Source organism: Nyctereutes procyonoides, unplaced genomic scaffold, assembly GCF_905146905.1.
Source record: "Nyctereutes procyonoides isolate TBG_1078 unplaced genomic scaffold, NYPRO_anot_genome, whole genome shotgun sequence".
In the NCBI taxonomy this organism is placed as follows: domain Eukaryota; kingdom Metazoa; phylum Chordata; class Mammalia; order Carnivora; family Canidae; genus Nyctereutes; species Nyctereutes procyonoides.
Genome location: NW_026575021.1, coordinates 11,862,961 through 11,890,673, shown reverse-complemented (window position 1 = coordinate 11,890,673; position 27,713 = coordinate 11,862,961). Strand labels below are relative to the sequence as shown.

At 41.2% G+C, this 27,713-nt stretch overlaps 1 protein-coding gene across 4 annotated transcripts in view; it reads right to left on the bottom strand.

Annotated features, from left to right (window-relative positions):
- GABRA4 (gamma-aminobutyric acid type A receptor subunit alpha4) overlaps nt 1-27,156 on the bottom strand; it is a 223,288-nt gene extending 196,132 nt beyond the window's left edge. For 3 of the 4 annotated variants that reach the window (XM_055339184.1, XM_055339185.1, XM_055339182.1), the window contains exons 1-7: nt 26,983-27,156; nt 26,517-26,635; nt 11,964-12,031; nt 10,745-10,965; nt 10,496-10,578; nt 7,785-7,928; nt 6,541-6,693 (exon numbers count right to left, since the gene is read on the bottom strand). In XM_055339184.1, the coding sequence (XP_055195159.1) occupies nt 6,541-6,693; nt 7,785-7,928; nt 10,496-10,578; nt 10,745-10,965; nt 11,964-12,031; nt 26,517-26,635; nt 26,983-27,068 (874 nt within the window). In that variant the 5' untranslated portion in view covers nt 27,069-27,156. The remainder of the gene's footprint in view (nt 1-6,540; nt 6,694-7,784; nt 7,929-10,495; nt 10,579-10,744; nt 10,966-11,963; nt 12,032-26,516; nt 26,636-26,982) is intronic. The other variant, XM_055339183.1, reaches the window with a different exon arrangement.
- Nucleotides 27,157-27,713: the final 557 nt, after the last annotated feature.

The following is a 27,713-nucleotide window of genomic DNA, read 5'->3' as shown; positions in this document are numbered from 1 at the left end:
ACAAACCTAAGGATTTGGTGGGGGGAGGAGCAACAAAGTTTGTAATATCTCAAACCAAACCATCTTTGATGGAAGATTCAAACCCTAGTGGTTCAGTGAAATTATTAGCACAAGTTTTTGAGTAAGAGATGGATATAATTAAAATCCTGGCTCTTCTACTCATTGGGCTCAGAGGGACTTGGATTAAGTGAGGAAAACTCATTGGGCTTCATTTGATACCTACCTATCGCATTTGCTGTAAAGATTGCAAGTATCTATGGCACCTACCATATATTGGATTGGTATCAGTAGCTGAGCCAACATACCTGAGAAAGTCAACTCGCACACCCAGCAGGAAGTGTGGCTCATCAAAGCACTCATTCTCAACAGGAAGTGAGAAGTTGATAGCATTGTAATTTGGAGGATCAGAATTTCTGAGATAGCCATGGCCCATGGCCCGTTGCAATGGAGAATCACGACCAGAACAATCATGAATCATAGATACTTATAACCTTTCACTGACTTAAGATAATAATAAAATAATAATAATCTAGTTGTGAAAGCTTAAGTCACAAGAAGCAATAACTTATATTTTCTGGAAAAATAGATTTCGAGTATAATTTGATTTTTAAAATACTGGACATCTATGCATCAGCTTGTGGTAGGCAGGAAAATCTTTGCAACAAGAATGGAGGTACCTTTCTTCCATCAGTAGGCTTCTGAGGCATATAATCTTCAGGAAAGCCTTCTCCTAACCCTGAAAAAAAGGTTAGTCTCCATCTCAGTGGAAAAATTCCACTTGCTACTGGGGCTATAGAGAAATGTGTTATTGAAGGATGTTAATAGTTGTCTCTCTCTGCATCTTTGTCTATCTGTGTATTTCATCTATGTTATCTAGCGAAGCTTGGGGATTTCTCTGAGAACTTACTCTATCTACTTAAACTCATTGTATATAATGCCCAGAATAGCTCCTGAATTGGGGAGGATGATGATGGTGATGATGATGATGAAACAGTCACCTAAACTACATATTCCAATCGTGTTAATCCTTTACCAAAAGCCAAATAATACATGTCAAACTGAAGAGATAGGGAGCCCCATGCAATGCTAAAAGAATGATAATATTTGAAATAAGGAAGAAATTATACTGTCTCCTCAGCTCAGCATTTAATTACTTTCTGCCTTCTTCCCTAATTGTTCCATGCATGAGGCCTATCTCTACAGTTTCATTTACTGTAGGATTTCAGGATTTACCATACCTCATGTAATGCTGAATACTTGATAAATGCATAATAAATAAAAACTCATTTTTTTCGGCTCCTCGCCAATCCATTTTTCCTCCAGTCCCTTCCGAATTATTAATGTTTAGAACATAAAAAATCACAGCAACTGTGCATTGTATAAACTATAGATCTTTTAAAAATAGTCCATAAACTCCACAGAGAAAGAAACTTGCAGATTTGGTTGTATTCCCTTAAAAAAAAAATAAATTGTGTGTGTTCTTTTGTTGTTTTTTTGTTTTTAGAATTGTATTCATCTGAAATAGATTTTTAAAAGTCTGCTGGGTCAGATGTGAAGATATCAAAATCGCTATGAAAATGGAGTACTGTGATTTGTTGGATTTCATTTCAGAAAGAGACCTTAGGGGCACGTGGGGGGCTCAGTCAGTCAAGCATCTGCCTTCAGCCCAGGTCATGATCTCTGGGTCCTGGGGATGAATTCCGTGTTGGGCTCTCTGCTCTTCAGGGAGTCTGCTTCTCCCTCTTCCTCTCTCTCCCTCTGTGCTCTCTCTCTCTCTCTCTCTCTCTCAAATAAATAAATAAAATCTTTAAGAAAAAAAAGAGAGACTCTAGAACTTTTAGGCCTCCATTTGATCTCAGAAAAATGGCAGCATTCCCATGCTGCCTGTGAGATGTAAATTAACTTGGAAAATTTTAGCTACAAAGTTTGAAGATAAATCAAAGTTTTTCCTCTTATTCATAAAAATTTAAGTTTAACAGCTTATTAAGAATTCAAAAATGCTCTACACCTTCGGTATGTATATTTCCTCTACTATCACAGAAATTATGCTGAAAGTACTTGGATATAAAACATGAACAGTGCAGCCTAAATAAGAATACTACTTTGAACTCAGAAAATTCTACAGAGCAGAATGTGATAACCAAAAAGGAAAATTCAAACTCAAATATTAGTGATTTAGGATTTCCCATGTTGTTTTGAACTTTTATTTATTTTTTTTTTTTTTTGGTACCGGAACAATTTCTCCTGCAGACCTGAAGTAGTGGTCTTCGTCTTCTCCTGTTGTCACGTGAAGAGATTCCCTTATTAATGCTAAGTAAATAGGATATTAGGCAATTGAGTAAATAGGATATTAGGCAATTGAGCCTTGAATCTCAAAATGACTTTCTGATCACTAGGAAGCGTAGATCACCAAGTTCACGAAGATGTTAAATGATGCCATGGACGTAAATACAAAAACATCTTGCAAAAAAATATGTGGCCACTTTCCATTTCTCTTTCACTGGTTTGAGTCCATTTGAATTTAAATTTTTTTTCTTAATTTTTATTTATTTATGATAGTCACAGAGAGAGAGAGGCAGAGACACAGGCAGAGGGAGAAGCAGGCTCCATGCACCGGGAGCCCGACGTGGGACTCGATCCCGGGTCTCCAGGATCGCGCCCTGGGCCAAAGGCAGGCTCCAAACCACTGCGCCACCCAGGGATCCCGAGTCCATTTGAATTTAAAGTTTGTAGAACACTCCTTCAAATATTATGGTTCACATTTTATGACTGTTGGCAAAGTTAGGAAAGTAACCTGTATAAACAATTGGCCAAGTGTTTGAAGTTGCCGTCCTTCTAGACAAAAAGTTTTCTCTGCCTTGTGGTCAAACTTAAAGAAAACACTAGCATGACAGGAATGTGCTTAGTACAGCTGTTTTTAGACAGAGAATTTGGTTAAATAAACACCAAAAGAGTAGCAAACAGAAGCCAACCCTTCAGATAAGAAGACATGCTTTCCTCTGCATCTAGGAAGACAGTGCATCTGCTCTAAATGGCTTAGCTGGCATCTACCCTGAAAACATTTCAACAACCATAGAATTTTTTTTTTACACATTCGAGTATTGATGCCAATACCTGCTTTTATAATGCTGAATATGTACCATATTGGCTGGCCCAGGAGTTGGGAGAGGACGTGTAAGAGTAGGCTAAGACTGTGCACAAGAGTAAATTTTTGGCTGGCCACTCCACGAAAACGAACTAGTAATGATTTAGATATGCCAGCTGGCATTTACTCCGGTTTAACATTTTACTATACTGGAATAATTAGAAGACTTACGGCATACAACTCTGCAGATAGAAGGCCTTGGGAGAGAACTTAGCATACTCTGCTTCTCATATTTACACTAATTAATTTGGGGGGGAAGGAAGAGAGTTTGTTTTTCCATGACCTCTAGTGACAACCCTGACCCAGCATCTTCCCTCCCTGAGTGAAGAGGAAATGAAAATCAGGGAAAAGAAATACTAGCCCAGAATTAATGTTTTACTTAAATCTCATACGAAATAGATTACTAATGCTCCCCAAATACTTAAAAACTTAACTTCCTTAGGAAAATGCCATCTCAGTGCCTCAATGAACAGTTTAGTAATTACCATTCTAACACATCTTAGGTCTTTGAAGACTTAATTATTGTGCATAATTTCCCTGGTCAATCAAAACCAACATCTTGGCACACGAGCACAAGACAGGCAAATGTCACAGTTCAAATGGAAAAAGCTGCCCACAAATTATCTTCAGCACACATCCATACAACCTCACTCAGAAGCTCCTGAATATTTGACAAACGCCTACATCATCATACTTCCTGTGAAGACAGAATGGCAGAGTAGAAATGCAGGGTTCTCGAAGTTAGAAGCTGTCCTGGGTCCATCACTTTTAGTATGTGACTTTATACAAGTTTCTTGATTTCTTTGAGTTTTTTTCCTTATCTATGAAAAACCAACAACACTTACCTTGCTGAGTTATGGTGAAGATTACATAAGATGTCAAATCTTACCATCAGCATTAGTAGTATTACCAGTATCCTTACTACCTGCCACTCAATTTCCTTACGGTGTCTTATCTGTTGGAAATGTTGGGTGGACACATCTGTAACCAATGTCATCCTGCTCCACACCACTGGAGATTTCTATCGTTAGGGGACAAGTGAGACAGCACAGCGGCTACCAGTTTGTATTCAACCAAAAAAGCTTTCAAAGTTTATCAAACAATCACAATAACTAGAAAATTCAGAGGACATTCACATTATAGTATCAAGTAGTGACACTCAAATGGGGTAGATGGCAGCGTGGACAGTTAGGGCAATAAACAGATAAATCAAATTTATTGTGTGACAGGCATTGTTCCAAGTGCTTCATCCAAATTAGTTCATTTAATCTTCATAGCAACCCTGGAGAGTAGGTATAACCATTCACCCTGTCGTAACACATGAGGAAATGAGCAGAAGTAACACATTGATGGTTTACAGCAAATCAGTGGTAGACCTTGTGGTTAGAACCGAGGCTGCCTGGCCGCAGAATCTGTGTTAGGACACCATTACCTCTTCATCAGATGCACACATGATGAGTCAGTATTTTCTCCTCTAGATATTCCCTCAAAAAGGTGATAATATGTGTACTGGTGATTTTATATTTATTTTCAATGATAGCCATTCCTGCAATATTGATATGATTTGTGCCAGGGAGAACTGTGGGAGTTTGGTCTGTGCTCAGCCTCCACAGGCACTTCCTGCCCAGGCAGGCTGACTCCGAATATGATACACAAAGACCCAAGTTTACTATGCACACTAAGTGAGATAAGGAGCATAAAGGACTTGCCTGGTATTACACAATAAAATAATATGTTTTCCTGAAAAGCAATTAAAAATCAAGGAAATCAGGACTCCTGGGTGTCTCAGTGGTTGAGCATCTATCTGCCTTCGGCTCAGGACGTGATCCCGGGTCCTGGGACTGAGTCCCAAATTGGGCTCCCTGTGTGAAGCCTGCTTCTCCCTCTGCCTGTGTCTCTGCCTTTCTCTGTGTGTCTCTCATGAACAAATAAATAAAATCTTAAAAAAAAAATAAATCACAACGAAATAAATCTCCTCTATGTTAGAGAAGTATGAGAGAGTCATGAACATGTACTAAGTGCACCACGCGCCCTCCCATGAGCACGGCACATCAATCTAAATCCTCACTAGTCTATGAAGAAGAGATGTACTAGGATGGAGGAGATACATGAGGACGGAGAAAACAAGTGCCAGATTCTGGTTTCAAACCCCAATCTATTACAGTCCAAAGCTTAGATTTGTTATCTTTTCTTTCATTTTTACGCCCATTTTTAATAGGTTAAAATTTATTCAACACTTGCAACGGGTCGTTATTTTTTATTTTTTTATTTTTTTAGTTCTTCTTTAATTGAACCCTCATGGCTCTATGAAGCAGGTAGTGCCATGATACCTGCCATATCCGCTCACTGGCCTCCTGGGGTCATACCTTGCCCCCAGCATGGACCCTCCTGTAACAGTTTCTCCAGTAGGGTTCTCGAGTAAACCTAAGATTCAGAGGGAGTGTAGGTGTCTACGGAAAATTTCCTCATGTTTAAGTGCATTGAGGACACTAAGACATCACCTGATCAGTTCTCTATAAGGATGTGAAAGTGAGATGAGAAGCTCCCACTTCCCCCCAGTCTCTTCTCACCAGCACTCCTCTTACCCTACTACTGAATGCTTTTGTCACTCGCAATCAATAGAAAAAGAATAAAGGAATATGTTAAATTAAATAAATATCATTATAACTAATTATATTACTTAAAAGCATGGCTGATATATAGAAAACTTATCAACAGCTATCAAAATTCAAAACTGATGTGTTCTGGACCTTATATTGTTTAAAATATGATATACAGGAAGCCACTATAAAAACAAAAAGAGGAAAATGTACTATGTTCAGGAAAAAAAAGATGTAAATAGCACATAACAATGAGTTAATAAACTAAGCATATAATACCGTTCAACTCAATGCATTTAAACCACTTGCATTTTGTTCCTCTTCATTAAAAGGCAAATTATTCTAAGGCTTTCATACTCATTCAGCCATGACTTTTATTTGTCTTATTTTAAGTTCCCACTGCATTTCATTTTAACACCTAGATATGATTTTAATTCAATTACACAGCATTAAGGTAGGAGCACAAGAATATCACGAAAAGTGAAATCATATCCAAATTCCCACTTGGTCTGCATCTGACCAGTCTCAAAAAGGGAAATACAATGGGGCCCCAAAGGATGGGATGGCCTACCTACAACCCCTCAAGTCTTATTTGTATTCACTGGGTAAAAATGAAAGTTTAGAAAGAAAGAAATCCAGCAAGCAAGCAAGCTATGTGATTCTTTTCTCAATACAGCTTGATAGATCACTGTTTAATATTTTCTTAGAAAAAAAATGATATCAAAGAGCTACTCCCGTGAATCGTGATCAAAATATAATGTGAACAAAAATGCCCAAGAAATGAATTGCACTTACCAAATACAGTCCTAGCTGGAACTGATTCTTTGTTTATCCAGAATGAAACCTGAGAAAGAATCACTGTCATAATACATGGAATGTAGGTCTGAATCATAAAGTAACCCATCTTCCGTCTCAGGTGGAAATAAACTGTCATAACAATATATTCACCTGCAAATAAAACACGAGGAAAGTGTATTATTGGTTATGCACCAATTAGTCAATGAATTCATAATCATATTTCAGACTCAACAGTATTTTAGACAAATAATGATGTGCTGTACACAGCAAGCAAACTGAGAAATATATAGTTCCTAACTAGGGAGGAAAGGATATTGAACATCATTACACAGAAAAATACTTTTGTTCTATACAGTGGTTAAGCAATTTAAAAAATTAAGCTACAACTTTAAAAAAAAACCTTGCAAAAAAAAATCTTGCAGTGCCTTCTATTTTAAAGGTCTGGTACGGAGAAAGCAATTAGCCTTCAATTTCAGCATTTTTAAGAGCAAAATTTAGACCTAACTTTTATGGAAAAATTACTAGAAAAAATGGAAATACATACACACATTTGAAAATCTAAGGTTTAATTTGGAAAGAATTGAAATACACATTATATATACATATATGCTGTGGGAGAGGCTGTCTCACTGCCTTGGTTTTAGGAAAGAGCTGTCTTTCTAAATGTTATACATGTGAAAAAAATACAAAGAGACGTGTATAGCACAGAGCCATTTGTAACATCCCTGAGTTCAAGTATATTTTTGGGCATTTAAACAAAAATCTAGAAAGCTAATAAGGGAAACAAACTCTAAGATTTCTGGTAGCTGGGGGCTGCCTGGGTGGCTCAGTGGTTGAGCGTCTGCCTTCAGCTCAGGGGGTGATCCCAGGGTCTGGGATCAAGTCCCGCATTGAGCTGGGAGCCTGCTTCTCCCTCTGCCTGTGTCTCTGCCTCTCTCTCTTGTGTGTCTCTCATGAATGAACAAATAAAATCTTAAAAAAAAAAAAAAAAGATTTCTGGTAGCTGTTGATAAATACTTTTTTTATTTTTATTTTTTTATTTTATTATTTTTTTGATAAATACTTTTAACGTGACATCTGAAAGCAACATATTAGGAAAGTTACTTAGGAAAGCAGTGGTCTTATTCTCAGACAGTGGAGCCCAAGATTCAGAAGATTCAGATCCCAAAACGTGTTTTCAATCCCATTTGCAGGCTAGACAATGAAAGCCAAGTAGTGACTTTTATCATTAAGCATCTCACCCGTAATGGACTTGATAGTTTCACTTGATACAGTTTGCCCAATCAAGTCATATTGGACCAAGCTGGACGACTCCTTTGGAACTTCCACTGATTTCTCAGGGCCTTTGGTCCAGGTATAAATCATCTCGCTCTTCGGATACGCATCTGAATGAGAGCCCAGAATGGGATTAGAGTCAGTGGTCCTTTTTCACCAGTACTGATGGTCAACACTTAAGAATATTACACTTGTTCAAGAAACATGGAACAAAAGTAAACACTCATCATTAGGATTTATTCAAACATGTTTAAGATTTGGAAAGCTGTAGAGATTACATGAACAGCCTTGATTTCTTGTTTTCATGTCAAAGAATCAGAGAAGGAGAGACTAAAATTAAGGCAACTTAAATGTCATACATGCATCAGTGCGTTTGGATGTGTGTCCATACTAATAGGACAAGCAGTTGAGAAGCAGAAATAACGCCCCTCCACCAAGAAGGCACTTCCTTCCGTTCTAACTCCCTTCCAGGGTTTGACCAGTACTCACTTCCTCCATCCTAAGGCAGTTCCGCCAGTTAGAAACGTACCAGAGGCTGCCTAGAATAATAATACAGCAACAAAACCAGAGACAAATCGGACTGTGGGGCCAGCTCTCCAGGGGTCGCCCATTGCAGACTGCCTCTGGGCAGTACACAGGCCAGTCGGGAACCATTCTGCAGGGACGACTGGCTCTGCTGTCTGTAAAGCTCTCCAGGGAATATAATCACACAACCAATCCCACTACCTTTCAACTCTCACAGTCAGGACATTTTCCCTTTCGCCTTCAACGAATGCATCCCAGTGGCAATTTAAGCCCATTTTCTATTATTCGGTGTTCAATGGGAATGGAAGCCAGCTGCTCGCTTACCAGTCCACCTACCACAGACAGCTTGGCTCACACACAAGTATGTTCAAAAGAATCGGTTCCCTGCCCAGACCTTCCTAAAATGGCTAGAGCACAGTAGGTCCTCAGTGAGACCATTTAATTCTACCAAGGAGTTGATACCTGGGGAGACACTATGTTTACAAGCGACTTCACAAAACAAAACTCTGAGGCCTGTGTGGTCAGTTAGCGGTGAACAGCTACGTGGCAACATTTCTCTCCTGAGTATATTCATGCTTCATCATACATTCAAAAGACCCTGAACATTCTGTGCCTGCCCCTCAGAGTCTAAATCAGGCATCCTCCTCTTGGCTAGCCTACCTGGGTGGAATAACCTTTCTCTTAATGACTCAGTATTTCAGGCAGGAAGTGGGGGCACGGGCAACATGGGTGAGGGCGATCAAAAGGTAGCTCTCTTTTTAATTCCTAATCCCAAAAATCAACTTCCAAAGAGTGATTTCTTTATTTAGTACCTTGATTGAGTATCCACTGTGTTCACGTCACTCCGAAGAGTGCTGTGTATGAGAACCGGCGGGGGGAGGGGGGGGGCTGAGTGGGAAAGAACTTCCCATAGATAAGAAATACCTTGGGGTGAAATTTAAATTATTATATGATTATTATTATTATAGTAAAGATAAATTTTAATCCTGCCCCCAGTGAGATCATCCTTCCTGTGTGTTTTGTTTTGTTTTTAATCTTCTCTCATTAAGTCACTGGTCAGAAAGCAAATGACTCTCTCTAGCATTAACTTAGCTCACTGAATACTGTGATTACTAGGGGTTGTAAAAGAAGGGCAATGGCCAATTCTCATTAAGTTAAGCAGTGAGCAACGGTAATAGCCAAGAGTTTCACAATCAGTGCACTAAGGATCTTTTACTATTGCAGTAAAAGCCAGCACCTATTTTTGGTAGATTCTGATTGAATCAAATGATTTGAGGCAGACATTAGAAGAGGCAATCTCATTTTTCTGCCATCTCAGAGAAGGTGGCTTAGGGGGAAAGAGTTTCATACTCTTTTCTACCCATTCATTTCACCTGCTTGCCTTCACCTCCTCAAAATATGCCCAATTTACCCACCTCCCAGCTTCTCCTCTAGTAGGGTCCTTGTCTAAGCCACCACCATCTTTGATGTACTAAAGCAATAGCCTCCAACTCTTCTCTGCTTCTACTCTAACCTCCCTACAATCCATTCTCCATAGAAAAGCTGAAATGAAATTGTAAAATGTCAAAGAATGCCAAATCTCCTAGCAAAACGCCCCAAGGGCTTTCTGTAGCGTTTACACGAGAATCCAAACTCCTTAATGTGGTCTATAAGGCAGTATATTATCCGGCTGTCTATATATCAGACTATGTCTCCTGCTATGCTTTCATCGTGCTTCAGCCACTTTGATACTAACAGTGCTGCTGATATTACTCTAACCCTTGTCATTTTAAGAAACCCTGAAACTTCCCTCACCTTTCTTCAAATCTGCCATAAAGGAGTCTGCTTGTAACAGACACTGCTCAATTACTCCCTTCCCCACTAAAAATCCTTTGCACTTTCTTGTCACACCACCAACACATGGGCTTTAAAGGTCCTTAAATTCACCACTGACCACCAACCTATTATCAACAAGTCAGTCTACCTGGGCTAGCTGTACATATAGATTTTTTTGGCTTTTGGAAAAGGGGTTGGAATAGTCTCCTAAAAGTAAAATCTTGGGAGAGTTGCCATCAACAATGATTTAAACGGATAATGGGAAATCACACACATATGTAAGTATTAGCTTGCATTAGATAATAATAATTCTAAGAATATTTGTATTGTAACTTACAACTTCCAAATTTCAAAGGGCATGCATGACCATCCATGGGGAAATCCACCAATCTCATGGGACACTCTGCACTTATGGTGAGTCTATAGTGGAGAAATGGAATTAAAATTAACTCTCACTTTAAAAAATGTTCTTAAGGACACCTAAAATGAGAAAGATGGGAAGAAGGGAGGAACGACAGAAGGAGAGAGAAAGGGAAGGAGGAAAGAATGGAAAAAAGCACAAAAAGTGAAGGAGGAAAATAACTACCTCATTGTGTATAAAATAGTGCCATTCCTCATAATTCTAAAAAGCTTATTTGGAGCTGTCATATTATGTGAAACAGATTTCTTTCCATTCCTGAAGAAAGTATCAGGGGTCCATACTTTTGTTACCATCATATTGTTCAATCTCAAAATTTCAATTGGGCCATCATACTTTAGTCTTTTGTCAATCCACGTCTGTCTGAAGAACACATCCATTGTGTATTCCTAGGGAAATTAGTTTGTGACATATTCAAATCACAGACAACTACACATAAATATGCATTAAATTCTAGTCTCCTTCCCACTCATAAAAAGAAAAAAACTACCCCCAAAAAAACCTAAATTAATAGAAGCAGAAATTTTCTTAAACCAGTGGAGCTAAAAGATTCTCAGCAATTAAAACATGTTTTGTCCATCTTGATACCTTAATCTTCTACTTTATTAGATAAGTAAATTACCATACACATGAATCATTCAAGAGTAATTACTATAATTTAATAAAACTGCCAGCACCAGGTAATTACAGTTGTACTTTAGACCAGGTAGAAAAATTAGTAAAAGTGTAACAAATATCATTTCATAATTAATCATAAAATTGCAAGCATCTCTAGGACAAAGTAAAATATGTAAAAAGCAATTTTATATTCACAGAATTTATTAAAGTTAGCCCAGGAGCCTTAGGTCAAGGGAAAAGGTAAAGTAGGCCCTCTGACCTTTAAACTACTTATATTTATTAGTAGAGGGCACAACTGAATGGACAAGTTCATCCTGACCAGTGTTTGGTGTTCTAATCTCTTTCAGCATGAGAGAAAGGCAGGGCAAGAAGGGGTTGGGTGGGGGCAGGGAGTGAGCATTTGGGCCAACATGGAATACTAAATGCAATTAGGACTACAGTAGAGTTTCCTACAAAAACTAATTATATTCTTCAATTTTCTCTTCAGTGATTTTTCTAAGGAAAAAAATCACTACATAAAAGGTGGTGCCATGGAGACTAGTAACAGGAAAGTTCTCTTCTTTGTTGAGAATGACTCTAAATCACAAAATAGTCAAATGTTAGAAATGCAAATTCAATGTCTTACTCCTTATAAGCTTTTGAGACTAATTGGGCAGTTCTTTGACTTTCTAGCTGTGTGTGATTAACAACAAGATAAATATTAATTGCCCTCTCTTCTCCATGTTTTCTTCAAACCTCAAGAGGTACATTAAATTTCCCAAATACCTACCATTTCAACATCAGAGACAGGTCCAAAGCTGGTGACATATATGTCAGTTTTTACTTCTGTAACAGGACCTAGTAGGTATGAAGTAAGTAAGAGTGAAAAAAATTACCAATTTTACAGGCAAGGAGGATAATTAAAGAGTAAATACAGATATGATGTGTTTTTATGGGCATCTTAAATTTTCAGTGAGATAATGCATTTCTACAAAAAAAATGTAGACAAAAGAACAGAATCAGAAAGCAGTGTTTATTTACGGTGAAAAAAATAACAAAAATAAAACCCAATTATTTAGGGGAACCTTGTTTCTTCAAAGATACATCACCTCCGGGCACTGTTACGACAGGCAGCGCAGGAAACAAAAGCTTTTAGCCTTTGTAATTTTTTTATAGTCCATCATCTGATTGGCCGTTAGTAGAGAAGCAAGCTATTAAGAAGAGGGAATTTAGCCACAAGAGTGAGAAGGAGATAAACTTGAATGGTTGTAAGGGATGCATCTTTGGAGAGCTGAGAATTCTGGGAAATAACCTAAGCACAAAAATGATTCATGTCACCTTTAACAATAGGCAGACCGTCCACTGGTGACTGAGATCAAAGACAAACTCTCCTACAAGTCAGACCTATTCACTTCTTGCCACCTACTAGCTGTTTGATCTTGGGCAGGCTATTGAACCTCTCAAAAGCAGCAACCACACACATCAGGCAAGACTGTTGATAGGGATCAAATGAAATTGTTCATATAAGACCCTGAACATAGTGACTCTCTTATGAGAGTACTTATTAAGTAGTAGTTTCTCTTTGCTTCTGATACCGGCCACTACTGAGATCCTTCCTAGGCCTTAATAAGACTGGTTCGGAAACAAACATGTGGGTGTGTTTGGCAGAAAAGAAGGGAGGGCATCATGACAACAGGACTGACACAGATTCTAGACAAAGGAAAATGGTCACAGTCTGGGTTTAGCATGGTGCTTAAAATCAGGAACTGTGGAATTTAAATTTGGCTCTGACACTTATTAAATATACAATCTTAGTCAAGTCATGAATCCTAATAGGTAAAGGTTTTAATGAGTATTAATTGAAATAATAAATGTAAATGACTTAGTACCAGTCTCTAGAATATATACACTCAATAATGATAGTCGTTATTATTATATATACCCTTTTATTACTAATAAAAATTAAAAATTGCTGCCCTCTTCAACATCATTTCCTTAAATGATGGTTGATACCATTGTTTGGCCAGGGGGTAGATATTCTGTACTGGAAAGCATAACATCTGTTATCAAGATGGACTATTTCCTTTGGATACTGGTTGGGCAATTGGCTTTATGCCCAAAAAAGAAAAAAAAAAAAAGACAAAGAGCAGTTGGTGTGGCTTAATGCCCTAGGTTTAAAGTTATCTTCATAGAAATGAATCAGAATATTTCTCCCTCTTAAATAAGTATCCTAAGAAAAATATATCCTTTGTAAGTACAGCAAAAGAAAAGGTATAGATTAGATTGATCTATCGTGAGCTTTCATTTCAAAAAGAATAACCACACACATACTTTGGAAAACAGATAAATAAGATACAATTAAAAATTAGGTAAACAGATAAAAATAAGTGTGAGAAGTTAATTGGATTTTTATTTGAATGAGCAATTGTAAACAACAACAAAAATATGATGGTCATAAGCTCATTAAGCCAAAATATTCCAGGAATAGACAGGCAATCCAAGAAGATGGTAATATGTGTTGAACTTTAGATAAGATAAACTCTCCTACAAGTCAGACCTATTCACTTCTTGGTGAATTGATTCAAAGTGGTTCAAGAGTGGCACAAAGTGGTTCAAGAGTGGCACAAGTCACTCTGCTGGTTTCTTCAGAACAACAGTGATGCAGTTCGCTTTATTCTAGTTTACAGTGTTCATCCAATTTCTAGAACAGTATTTACCAAACTATGTCCTGTAAAACATGAACACCAGAGATGTTCAATGAGAGCGAGGGACATGTAGAAGAATTAGGCCAATGATATTTTTGCTTACAAATTTATTTTAAGGTGTGTGGGGTTATGCTAATTCTTGTAGTTACAATGATTCCATGATAATGGTGGGTGTTTTCTCTTTTTGTTTTACTTATTTTATTTAAATTCAATTACTTAACATATAGTGAATAACAGGTATTTTCAAAACCTTACATAATACTTTCTTAATGGTTCTTGAAAAATAATAGTGTTCAGAATTACAATCTTAGTCTTGTTTCATTAGTCTGTGATACTCTTCAGTATTTGCTTTACATGATCATATTGGGCTTTGAGATTGAGAGTCTACAGATACATGATTGGTAAAGGGATTTCACTTGGACACTCACTCAATAAACATTAATCAAGCGAGCACCTGCTGCCGGTCAGATCCCATAGTAGGCCTGGTGCCACCGTGGTAAACAAGACCTAAGAGTTCCCAGTCTCGCCGGGTGCTTCGTGTAGGTAATGAACCACCAAATTCTACTCCCGAAAGCAATACTACACTATATGTTAACTAACTAGAATTTAAATAAAAATTTGAAAAAAAATGAAATGAAATAAATTCCCTGTCTCCGAAAGTGAATATGCTATCAGAGGAGACTGAGTATAAATAATAAACTAAATGGAAGAATCTTTTCATTCCTAAGAGGTACAACACAGGCTGGTAATTGAACAAGAGACTGGGAAAGCCTCGATTTGTGAGCCAGGCTTCAAGGCGGTAACTTTTAAACTGAGACGTGGAGGGTGGGCATTCGCCACTGGAAGAGCAGAGACCATTGCATTCCAGGCATAAAATACTTCAGGGTAAAAGCTCAGAGGCAGGAGGGATCTTGGTGAGTTCAGGGACTAGAAAGGAGGCCGGTAAGGCTGGTGCAAAGCAGGTAAGGAAGAGAAGGCTACGAAATGAAAACCACATAAAAAGAATGAAAAGCAGAGTCAGTGGGACAGAGACCTACCCCTGAGCCCATATTCTAAAGGGTCATCTTCCAAGCAACATAGAATACGTGCTGGAGTGACAGCTGTCATAACTTCATGGAAAAGAACTTGTAGAAATCCTGGTGACAGATGGGCAGCACATGGAGAGGTTGTGATCGGCTGAATTGAGTTCTTCCCAAATTCACATGCTGAAGTCCTAACCCCCTGTTCCTCAGAACATGACTGCATTTGGAGTTGGGGTCTTTTAAAAAGGGAATCACGTTAAAATGAGGTCACTGGGATGGGCTCTAATCCAGTGTGACTGGTGCCCTTAAAAGAAGAGGAGATTAGGACACAGGAACACACATTGAAAGTCCAAGTGAAGGCGGAGAAGATACCCACCCAGAGCAAAGGGGAGAGGACTCGGAAGAAGCTAAGCCTTGCACACCTTGATCTCCCTATCCTGTGAGCCACTCTGTCTGCGGTATTTTGTTTTGGCAGCCCAAGCAGAAGAATAGAGAGATACAAAAGAAAGAATTATCCTCTGTTCTTTCCCAAAAGTTCTCTTCCTTTGATATTCAGTATAATTCTGCCTTAGGCTGTGAGGAAGTTTGATTTTTATCCCTTAATCATTGGAAAGCCATCAAGAGTTTGAAGTAAGAAAATTATGTGATCTAAATTATGTCTTTGATAAAATCACTCTGGCGGTTGTCTGGCCAGTAAATGATAGGGAGGCAAGTGGAGCAGAAGGTCTCTTCTAAGAGGCAACCATACTAGCCTAAAGAAATGATGGTGGCCTACCCTAGGAGACATGACGGTGGCCTACCCTAGGAGACATTTCGGTGGCCTACCCTAGGAGACATTTCGGTGGCCTACCCTAGGAGACATGGCGGTGGCCTACCCTAAGAGACATGGCGGTGGCCTACCCTAGGAGACATGATGGTGGCCTACCCTAGGAGACATGGCGGTGGCCTACCCTAGGAGACATGGCGGTGGCCTACCCTAGGAATACAACAGTGGGGATGGAGTGTGAACAGAGGGCATGCTGGCTCATAGGGAACAGGTTTTTGTTTCCAAAGAGCCATAAGCAGAGATATAATAATTCTATTTAATGAAGGCCTACCATGTGCCAGGCAGGACACCAGTGTCTTTCCATACACTATTTCATTTAACTCTCACAACACCCTCCAAGGGTGATATTATCATGAGAATTTTCTGGATCTGGAAACTGAGCTCACAGAATTTAAATATCATGTGCCAGAGCCAGAATTATAAGCCCCTTGTACTGATCTCCCAAGTACATTCTCGCCTGACTATGCTAATGGTATCACTAAATAATAAACCAATAATTAATGGCTTATATAATTTCCTATCTCTTGCATAACATACCATATCTAAATTTCGTAAATTCTGTTTATGCGTGGTTTCTGAGCTATGTTCTTGCAGTTCTTTCCATGCCTTTGCTCTTATCTTATTATAGCTTATTTGAGTCTTTCCTCCCTTAACAGCAAAGATGGAATCTTAATCCTCTTTGAAGTTCCCAACTAGCATAGTGCTTTGCACATACTAGGTGGTGAATAAGTATGTGTTCGTGTTCTTAATATCATCTCACTAGTGATTTTAAAACTTCCCCAAAAGAAAAATTACTTGGATTCATCCGTTACACCAGTTAAGCTAAAAATATTTCCTGATTAAAGCAGAAAATGTGTCTTATTTATATTTGTATCCTTTCCCAGAACTAATCTCAGGCCTTAAATGTAATAGGTTTCCAATAAATCAGTTTTCTATGAATAATGGTCGCTATGTAATTAAGAATAATTCTTAGAGACGCTTCCTCTAACGCTACTGTTTAGGACGTTCAAATCAACCTTACTAAGAGCATAATTACATAGAAACCAGATAATTTTGGGCTTGGAAGGACTTCTCATAATGTTATATGCATTTGTGTAACATCAGAGACATATTTTATTTTAAAAATCCTACTTCTTGGGTAATAGGGAAACGTTTTTAATCCCCAAAATGTATTTGGCATTTTGTAAAGCAAAGTGATCTTCTATAGTCTTTGAAAGACAGAGCCAAGACTGCCAAGATGAAATTCAGAGGAATATTCCCATCTTAGTACTGAATCTAACTTGGGTGGAAAGTAGGAAAACAATTTACAATGTATCAGATGATTTTCCACTCACTGCTAACTTAAGGATATAAGGATTTAATTTCTTCTCCAATAACATGGTCCAATTTGCTGTAAAACCAGGAGAAAGACTTTAGATGTCTTGCTAATACTGAAACATGTCATCCTTGTTCATACTGTGTCCCCAGCTACGTACTTGAGGACATATTTCTGGTTTCTTATCCACCTAAATTCACGCATCCAGCTACATCTTACAAAACACTGCTGTTGTATTTCTAAAAATCAAGAGACTTAAAGTACTGAGGAGGTACAATAACAACAAGGATTCTTGAGTGATATGCTTAAGGAAATACCTAATTTTGTTTGTCACCAAAGAAACAAAAAAAGAAAAGAAAGAAACACTAGCCTTCCTGCAGAGTAAACAAAGAAGAGATATCTACTGACATCACAGAGGAAAAAGAAAGCTATCGAGTTTTACTTAGATAACATCAAAGATTAGTGCTTCCTATGTCCTCTGATCCTCCTACCAATCCAGGTCAACTTTTTAAATGATTACAGTACTTAAATAAACAAGAAGTGTTTTAAAAAAAATGAAATATGGGCAAAAGATGAAAATGCTATTCACAGAAGGAAAATTCTTATAGGCAATAAAGGTTTGAAAAGATGTTCACATTAGAAATCAGAAAATTCTAATTATTTCACAATCAAATGCCATTTCAAGTTCTATACATATATTCAATGATATATATAATATACTCAATAATATATAACATATTCAATGATATATAATATGCTCAATAATATAGAACATATCCAATAATATATATAATATGCTCAAATATATAATATAAATAATATATAACTACTCAATTATATATCATGTATTCAATAACATATGATATACTCAATAATATATAATATATTCAAAAATATATATAATATACTTAACAATATACATATATAATATATTCAATTATATATATATATATATATATATATATATATATATATATATATACTTGAAGGTTTTGTGGATCCTGAATCTCATATTCATTGTAAATGAGAGTTTGAATTTGTAAAACCACCACAGAAAACAGTTTGGCATTATCTCATCAAGTCAAACTCCCACTTACACTAAGATCCAGAAAAATCCGTTCCTGGATATATATGCAAAAGAAACTTTTGCACATTTACAGCAGGAAATTTGGGCCAGAATATTCACAGCAACACAATCTTGGAAATAAGCAAAATGCCTACTGCCAACAGAGAAGATGAATAAACTGGTTCCTATGAAGTGGAAATATCACACAGCCGTCAAATGAATGATCTATAGCAATATGCAACAGCAAGAATGAATCTTAGCAATACACAATTAAGTGGGGGAAAAAAAAGCCACCAAAGGCTAATATATAACATGCTCAAAACCATTGCATTTTTGTAATTTAATTTTTTTAAGTTGAGCTAAAATGATATTCAAAGAAAAACTATTAAGAGAATTTAGGAAGGACTCAGAATGGTAGTTACGTGGGCAGGGCAGACAGGAAGAGAGGATGAGGGAGACCACCTAGCAGGATAAAAGTTGTCACTGTCACGCAGTTTAATATTGAACTGTGATGACGTTACAAGGGATGAATGAATAGATGGGTGGGTGGATAAAAAGAAGGTTATGTGCAGACCAATAATGACAGTAATTGTTAAACAAGTATTGTTAATTCAGAATCCAATCCTGCACACAAGAGGCTTTCAAAAATAAATACAATAAAAAGGCCTAGACGGGAATATGAGGCAAGCTGATGTATTTTTCACCTTAAAGAAAACTAACAACCCAGCGAAATCTCATCTGAATATCCATGAGGTTACTAGTAGCCCATATCTAGATCGTGCAGCACCTATTTGGGGAAATACCAAATATCCTCGCCCTAAAGAAAATGCAAATAAATGATAGCGGCGGTACCTCTTTGGTGCTAAACCGAGAAAATAAGAAAGTAAATTTGTGCCCTGGGGTTGCGCAGCCTCTAGTCTTCTCAAGGGCATCTTCCTTTCCGTTACCCCTTCCCTCTTCTGTAATATTAATTACCCCTTACTAGATTATTCCAGTAGCACACAGATGTATTCTGATATTTCTAATCTTAAAAGAAGGCAGCCTTCCCTCCTTCTCTTCCCTTTCACATTCTGAACTTCTGGGGGAAGAAAACAAAACCCATACACACGGCCTCTAATTCTTCCTTTTCTATCCACTCTATCATCTGTTACAACCTGGTTTTCAGGCTCAGGATCCACTAAAATTCCTTTCAATACCATCAATCTTCCCTCTCTATGGCATTGTTAACACGGACTTTAAAAAAATAACTTAATTTCACCCATTTTTGAAGAAGCTGTCTGGATCCCACTGCTCCTTCCCTTTACCAGCCCGTTTCTCTGCTCCCCTGTCAAATGTCCAGAGACTCCTCCCCCCACCCCAAGTCAGACTCCCAGACCCAGCAGCTACTGAAGCTGCTCTTGTCAAAAGCACCCAAGAGGTGGGTGTTGCTAAATGCAGTGACCAGTTCCATGTTATCTTTCCTAATCTGTCTGGAGCAGTAGGAAGTAAATGATCAATTCCATCTCCTCTTGTTCACTTAACATCCAGTATGTGCCCTCTGAGAGCTTCCTCCTACTTCCAAGGCCACTCCTCAGTCCTCCTGGGCCAGAGACTCTTCCTCTCCCCCCACCGCTCAGTGCAGGGGACCTTCCCAGCTCTCTTCCTGAACCTCTTCTCCATCATCTTTCATCTCTTGATGATCCCTGTACTCTTATGGCTTTAAATATCATATATATTGACATACAATCATCTCTGCTTTCCAGATCCATCTCCACTTAATGTCCCTTAGGCAACTCAAACTCAGACATCCATGTACAAATTGTTCCTCCCCACCCCTCATCTGCTTCAGTGTTGCCAACACTGTGGCAACTCTATTTTTCTAGGTGTTCAAGTCAAACACTTTGGAGTCAGACACCTCCCTTTTCCCCATGCCCCACCTTCCAGCTGTCATTAGCGGAGCAGAGCTTCGAAACACAGCCAGCACCTGATCACGTCCTCCAGCGTTACAAGCTTCGTGCCACCAGCTTAGTCAAGACATCCGTCATCGCTTGCCTCCTTAATTGTGAAAACCCCTCTGCATTTGCCCTTGATCCTGAGTTCCTTTCATCACTACAGCAACCAAGGTGAGTCTTTGAAAATTAGGGGCACCCAGGTGGCTCAGCAGTTGAGCGTCTGCCTTTGGCTCAGGTTGTGCTCCCAGGGCCCCAGGATTGAGTCCCCCATCGGGCTCCCCACGGGGAGCCTGCTTCTCCCTCCGCCTGTGTCTCTGCCTCCCTCTGTGTCTCTCATGAATAAATAAATAAATACAATCTTTATTTTAAAAGAAAAGAAAAAAGAAAAAGAAAATCAGGCAGGTCAGGGTCTGTCCCAGATGGAATCCCTCCAATCACTTGTGATAGGACCAGGAGTAACAGCGTTACACAACCTCAGCTTCGCATCACGCCAACCCCTTCTCACTCTTCAGTGCTGTTAGACTCTACTGTACACACACGGACTTCCACGCTTAGCACTTTTGCACATACAATTCTTTCGAACCCAAACGTGGCTTCTACTTTTACCTACTTAGGATCATTGCTCAAAATATCACCTTCTCATTGAAGTTTCTCTACTACTTTCAGTAACACCGCAATTCCTCCCCGGCTTTATCTTACTCCATCGCAAGTATCGGCTTCTGATACTCTATATTTTACTTATTTCTGTTGCTCATTTTCTGTCTCTTTCACTACATTATCAGCTCACGAAGGCAGGGAACTGCATCTCTTGTGGCTACTCATGCATCCCCGGTGCCATCCTAGAGCAGCGCCGGGCACATGGTACAGGATTAATAAGTAGTTGATGAAAAGTGAATGGAATCTCATGCGGCCAGCCCTAACTTAATCTTAGAAGAATTTCAGGGGCTTCTCATCCCTCCTTCCTAAGACATTCTTCTTGACTTCTAGAACTTCACGCTCTCTGAGTGCCCACGATACACAGTCTACTCTTTTTCATCCTCTGACAAAACTACATTTTCTGCCCTTCCTCAATTGTTAATGCTCCTTGAGGCTTGGTTCTGGACTCTTTGCCCTCTTTCCACTCTCCTCTAGGCACCTGTTCTCATAGCACCATATGCTGGTGACCCTCTTGTAGATCTCCAGACAAAACTCTTTCTTGTCCGATATCCAAACATGTACAACCACTAGGACTCTGCCTATGTATTCTGAGCTTAACACATCTGCACATGATTTCGTGATTTCACCCCCATGTCTCTTCTCCCTTCCCTAATTTAAATAGCACCATCCTCTACTCGTTTTCTCAAAATAAAAACCCAGGAGTCATTTTTTACTTCTCCTTTTCCTTTACCAACCATATGAAATCCATCACCAGTTATTTGTTGAATTATACCTCCAAAATATATCTCAATTTTTCCACCTAAATCTCTCTTTATTACATTTATTACCTTTACACCAAGCCATCCTTGACTTAATGAAGAGAACCACCCCCTCCTAACAACAACAACAACAACAAAAAACCCCTTCCTTGTTGGGCTCTTCATTTCCAATACTGCCCAACATCTGTATCTAAGTCTTTCTTATTATGCAGTAGCCAGAGGGATCATGTTACCATCTGAGTCACCCCAAGTCATTGCCTCCACCTACACAACTCCAGTGGCTTCCAGGTTCACTAAAAGAAGGATCTAGGGACGCCTGGGTGGCTCAGCGGTTGAGCGTCTGCCTTTGGCTCAGGGCGTGATCCTGGAGTCCTGGGATCGGGTCCCACATCGGGCTCCCTGCATGGAGCCTGCTTCTCCCTCTGCCTGTGTCTCTGCCTCTCTCTGTGTCTCTAATGAATAAATAAATAAAATCTTTAAAAAAAAAAAAAAAAGAAGGATCTAAACTCTTGTACAAAGGACCTTGCATGATCTGGCCTCTTCTTACCACAACAAGCCAGTCCTGTGAGATTGTTCCTCTGGCTTTCTTACCAGCTTCCCGCAACTCCCTTCACCAGGCTCCCTTCACAGTCTGAATCACACTAACTTATCATCTGTCTTAGAATCCTTACAGTTGCTTTTTCTTTTTTTTTTCTTTTTTCCTTGCCTGAGAACAACTTTTGCTTGCCTTTTCCATATCTGTCACCTTTAGGGCTCAACTTAAAAGACTTTCTTCCCCACTGTATCTGAGACAGGCCCTTTACCCAATTAATTCTCTGTCTTATCATGCTACTAGATTGTTCCATAGCATCATCTTTCATATCTTCCTTGTTTCTCTGTTATTTTTCTCCCTCTGCACTGCTTAGCTATAAAGTTCACAAGGGCCTGTGTCTGATTTAGAATAATATCTTTACAACCTCACATTGTTCCTGTGGTTTCTACACGGCGGTCTCAAAATCTATCAGTTCAACAACTGAATGCATAAATTGAGAATGACAAATTCAAAAGAGATGAAGTTTCATTTTTCTGTTGCCCTGTGGATTTGAAGTGTTCTTTTGCCTACATATTTACAAAAGTAGTAGGTGATATTTAAATAGACCTCCAATTAATATGGCTAGCATGTGGTTAGTGCATTAATTTAATTTTTAGGTTAGGATATAGATCATCTGAAAACATTGCAAGAGTATTTTTATTTGTGGGGGAAAATTATTCCAAATTTACCTAAGTGTATGTACTTCTCTATATTTGCTTTTCCATTTTAAAATGTTATTAAAGCTTTAGAATAAAAGTTCTCGCTTCACTCCTTTGGGGGGAAACGTAGTTTTGCTTATTTTAATAACCTACTTAGGAACCAGAATGTTAATGAAAACTTCACTCTTGGTAAACAGGAGGATGGAAGAAAGCCTTGGAAGTGGATGTAGCAACACAGCAGCTCCCTAGTCTGTTAGTGGCCTATTAGTAGTTTTAGGGTTCTGAGCAATTCATTGGCACTTCTCTCAGCCCCCTCTAACACACTGACGATGCCCACCCTGCTGATCTCGTTGTGTCGTTATGACAATCTCATTAAACATTTTATGCCAAATGGTTTCCAAACTATAGAGGTTTCCAAGCTTCACCAGTGTGAAGCCCCACCATGCTGGCGAGCAACCTTGCAAAACTGACCTCATGCTCTGCTCCCATCTCAGAGAGGTTGTGGAAGATGTTCTAAGGCAATGATCTCTTGTTGAAGTATTTACTATTCCAGATCAGAAGCCTCAGAAGATTGAAATGCACGAGGGTTTGTGTAATCCCTCAATAAATTCAAGTGGTGAAGGGCTGACTTCCTAAACTATCTCCTGGTGGTTAATCCCTTAGCTATGCATTTTTTTTAAGACGGCGCCAGCATAACAGTGTTGCAAGTGGTTAAGAGCACAGGGGAAGGACTTCCTAGCTGCTTTGTGGAAGGGTTCACCTGTGTGCCACTTCTAAGCAGGTGAGGGCTACTTCAGGATGACAGCAGACTGATTTGTCAGAGGCCAAAAGAACTATACCCCTTCAGAAGTCCCAATCTGGCTCCTCTCACCGTGCCTCCTTCCTTCTCTTCTCACCTTTTCCCCTTTTCTTCTCCAATGGGAGAACGTGGGAGACAAGGGAGAGGAGACCCTGGAGGGATGAAAAGAAGAGAATCATTTCAGTTCCTTTTACTTCCCTGTTGCAAGCTGTGCTGCTGAGTTAAAAATATGTAATTTAGTTTCCAAATCTATTCCAACCCCTGCCGGCCTACTGAGCAATCACAAACCATCCAATTTCAATTCAAATCTTTGCTTTTAGCTTTATTTTAAATGGAACACAGCTAAGTTGTATAAACAGATATAAAGTAAATGCTCTACAAAGAGCAGAGGTAGGATTAAAGGAACCAGGAAGTAAATCTGTATTTATAGCACACTGGTCAAAATCCGAATTGTTTTCATTTTATTTTTAAAATGCCAAACTTTCCACAAAGTGCTGAAGTGTCAGAGAAGGGACCAAACTTACGGTATCCAAAGTCTGTACTAAGAATGAGTTTTCCCATTATTTTCAGTGATGTTCACTTATCCTGTAAACAGATTACACGGTTTCTGCAGGTGAGAATTACTATTCCCCTGTCACTTTGGTGTGCTATGCATTTACAGAGAATGGCCCATTTCTAAAAAATCGCATGTACCACAAATATTTATGAGTAAGAAAAAAAGCCCGCGCTATAGAGTAAATGTTTACTGATTAATCAACTGCTCACACTTGAAGTCAGGTGAATTCAGCCCTTCCCATAAAACTATCAAAGTATCTGCAGGTGGGTAATGCAGATCACTTGGTGGTGACAGGTAAAATGACTAATAATGCCCTGGAGACACTTCAGCACTACTGCAGCTAGCCAAAATCTAGTAGTGGCTTACACAGATTGATCCCATTCATTTTATTGTCTTTATAGTATTATGGGAGAGGGTAGTGGGTAAAAAGGATGCATCTACAGTGGAGTCCTCCTTTTTGAGTCATATTTGTATTTATAACCAATGGGACAGGATGCTACCTTAACTTTCGCCATTTAATAATAAATCCGTATCGTTTCAGTTATGACTTTTCACTTTAATTTATGTTCAGGTCCATCAATTCTCTAATAAATATTCAAACTCATGTGATTCGATATTTCTGTTATTTTCCCCCCCTTACTTAAAATGTCACGTTTAAAACCCTGATGGGCAGATAAATCCTCTTTTATTGATATAATAGAGTCTTCGACGCTATCACATCATCTGAAATATTCTCCACAAGATTCTTTTTTGGATATAAAGTGATAATTTCCCAGTCACTTGTGAGAGATCGTGCATTGACAAATGATTCACTTCTGCAAGGAAGCTTCTTTTCAGATTTGCATGAAGGCAAATGCAGTGCTGAGCATCCTACTGCTGGAGAGGCAATGTGAGAAGAACTAGGAGAATCTTTTCATCCTTCTCATCCATATTTATCACCGTCAACACACAAAAACTCAATTAATATCCTCAATGGCCGCCTATAACCTCCTCAGTAAAATCCAGAAAGAAGTTTGGGATCCGAAGACCCGATTTCAGCCAACCATTAATATGCTATGTGTCCCTGTATAAATCACTTTCCATTTCTAATCTTCGGTGTCCTCATTTGTTAAATGAGAAGAACCAGACTAATCAGGCTCCGAAAAACCGTCCAGCTCCACTCTCTCCAATTCTCTTTTATTTCTGACCATTCTTTCAGACCTGAGACCCTGTAACTCTCTCTTTCGTGGGGATGTCCTGCTCCCTTTTATTTCTTCCCTTCCCTCCTCATCCCATCTCCTATACAGTCTCAAAGGAAGCCTCCTGTTCCCTGTGCACCTCCTGTCCTGTGATGCTCGCCACACAGCATCCGATACCCTCTCGATCTTCACGAGTTTGTCTCTTAAATGGACACCCTGACCTGGGGTCACATCCTGCCCATGCCACTTACCGACTGTGAACTTGAACTGGTTACTTAACTTCCCAAGCCTCAATCTCTTCATCTGTAGAATGGGGGTAGTGAGAGCTTACTCTCAGTAATGCCTTATGAAATGCCTCGCCTCTATGAAAACTCAGATACATAAATACAATATTAGTGGTTATTACTGCTGCAACCACTACTGGAGGCTCCTTTAAGATAGAGCCCGTGTCTTGTTCATCTCCTCTCCCAGTAGATAACTAGTTCAGTGTAGTTAGAGACAAGGGACCAGAAGGTGGTCAGCAGACCTGAGCTGACACTTGGGATGAAGTCACGGGTTCCCTCTCCATTGGACTGAGCCGGGGGTTTGAGGCTAAGAACCCTATGTGGAGGATCTGGGGACGCGGTGCCTGGCACAAGGCTTGCCACACAAATGCTCCTTATATAAGCAAAGGGAACACGAACATGAAAAAGAACAACAGGACGGTGAATGGATGCGCCTCTGCTAGAGTCACTATAAATAGTTGGGGAAGAAATAAAGCTGAAAACACCTCGGACTTCAAAGTCTTAGGAGGGGAGCCGAAGCCACGTCCCCCCAAAAAGTGAGAATCCACCCCACGGTGGAAGAGAGCAGGGAGGGCCTGGGCTCCCCAGCAGAGCCTGCAGCTCGTGCCCCAGTTTCCCGTCCTAGGTAGAGCACGGCGGCGGGGTTCTGGCAGAGGGACAGGTGCCACGTGGGAGGACAGGGGACTTGGGATCAGTCGCCTCAAGTGCAACCCGCGCGGGGCAAGGCGGCGGGGGCAGGGAAGCCCTTTCTGCGGGCGCAGCAGCTGGGCAGCCGGCCCGGGGTCGCGGTTTTGAGCCTCCCCCTGCCCCTCCCCCTCCCTCGCCGGCAGCGGGGCCCGGGAGGGGCGGGCGGGGGCGGGTGCGGGCGGCCCCGGCGGAGGTCGCGGGGGCGGGGGGGCAGCGAGGGCTGGCAGGGCTCCACCCGAGGCCCGCGTAACGGCGGTCCCGCAGACACACGGACAGGCGGGCGGCGCGAGGGACGGACAGGACACACGCGCGTCCGCGGTCGCGCCTACCCCCAAATCCAGGGCGCAGCCTGTTGTCATAACCATCGAGCAAGCTGTCCAGGATGCGGGTAAAATTCTCCGGGCATAATTTCTCCTCCTTTTGGTTCTGTTCTGGTGATTCGTTTAAACTGCACACGCAAGAAAAAAAAAAAAGCAAAAAAAAAAAAAAAAAAAAAAAACCACAAACCAACAAAAAAAAAACAAAACACACACACACACACAAAAAAAAAAAAACAGGCGAAAGGGGTCGTTTTAGGAACGGGTCACCTAACAGGTGGAAACGGGTTTGTCTCCCCGGCGGAGGGTGCCCGGCGCCGCGGGGGGGGGGCGCGGGCGGGGGCGCGGGGGGCGGGGGGCACCGCGCAGGGCGCCCCTCGGCCGTCGGCGTCTACGCGGTCGCAGCCCGGCGGCGGCCCCCGCGGCGCGGAGGGCGGAGAGCGCAGGGCCGGGCGCCCTCGGGGCGGGGGGCACTCACCAGGCCGCCAGGCACAGGACGGGCAGGAGCGCGAAGCCCACCCGGCAGCACGCGGCGATCGCGGGGACCCTGCTGGCAGAGACCATGTTCGCAGCTTGCCATACTTCCAGCCTGCCCACGTTCCGGGCTCCGCGGAGGCCCCGAGCGGGGTGCGAGGCGAGGGCAGAGGCTCCGCGGCGTGCGCACACTCGCGCTCACACTCGCCCGCGCTCACACTCGCCCGCGCTCAGCCGGCCCGAGCCGCGGTGGGCGCGGGTGTGCACGCGGCCGGGGGAGGCGGGTCCTGCCGCCGCGCGCCCCCCGCTCCCCGCCGAGCTCCCGACGGCCGCGCCGCGCGGCTCCCCCCGCCCGCTCCCCGCGCCTCCCGGGTCCCCGCGGCCCGCGCCGCCGCTCGCCCACCTGCCCCGCGGGCCGGCCCCGCCCCCGCGCCCCGCGCCCCGCCCCGCTCCCGCCCCCCGCGCCCCGCGCCCCGCTCCCCGCGCCGGCCCCGCCCCCTGCGCAGCCCGGCCCCCTCCTCCCGGGCCCTCTCCTCCCGCCGGGGCGCCCGTGCCTCGGGGGAAGCGCCCGGGGCGGGGGGCGGGCGACCCTGGGGGCCGGGTACCACCCCCCGCTCCTCCCGCTGGGGCGCGGGTCCCCCTGGGGAAGCGCCCAGGACCTGCTTCGGACCCGTCCCCGGGGGCGGGGGCGGAGACGGGGCGGAGGACGGGTGACCCCGGGAACGAGGTGACCCT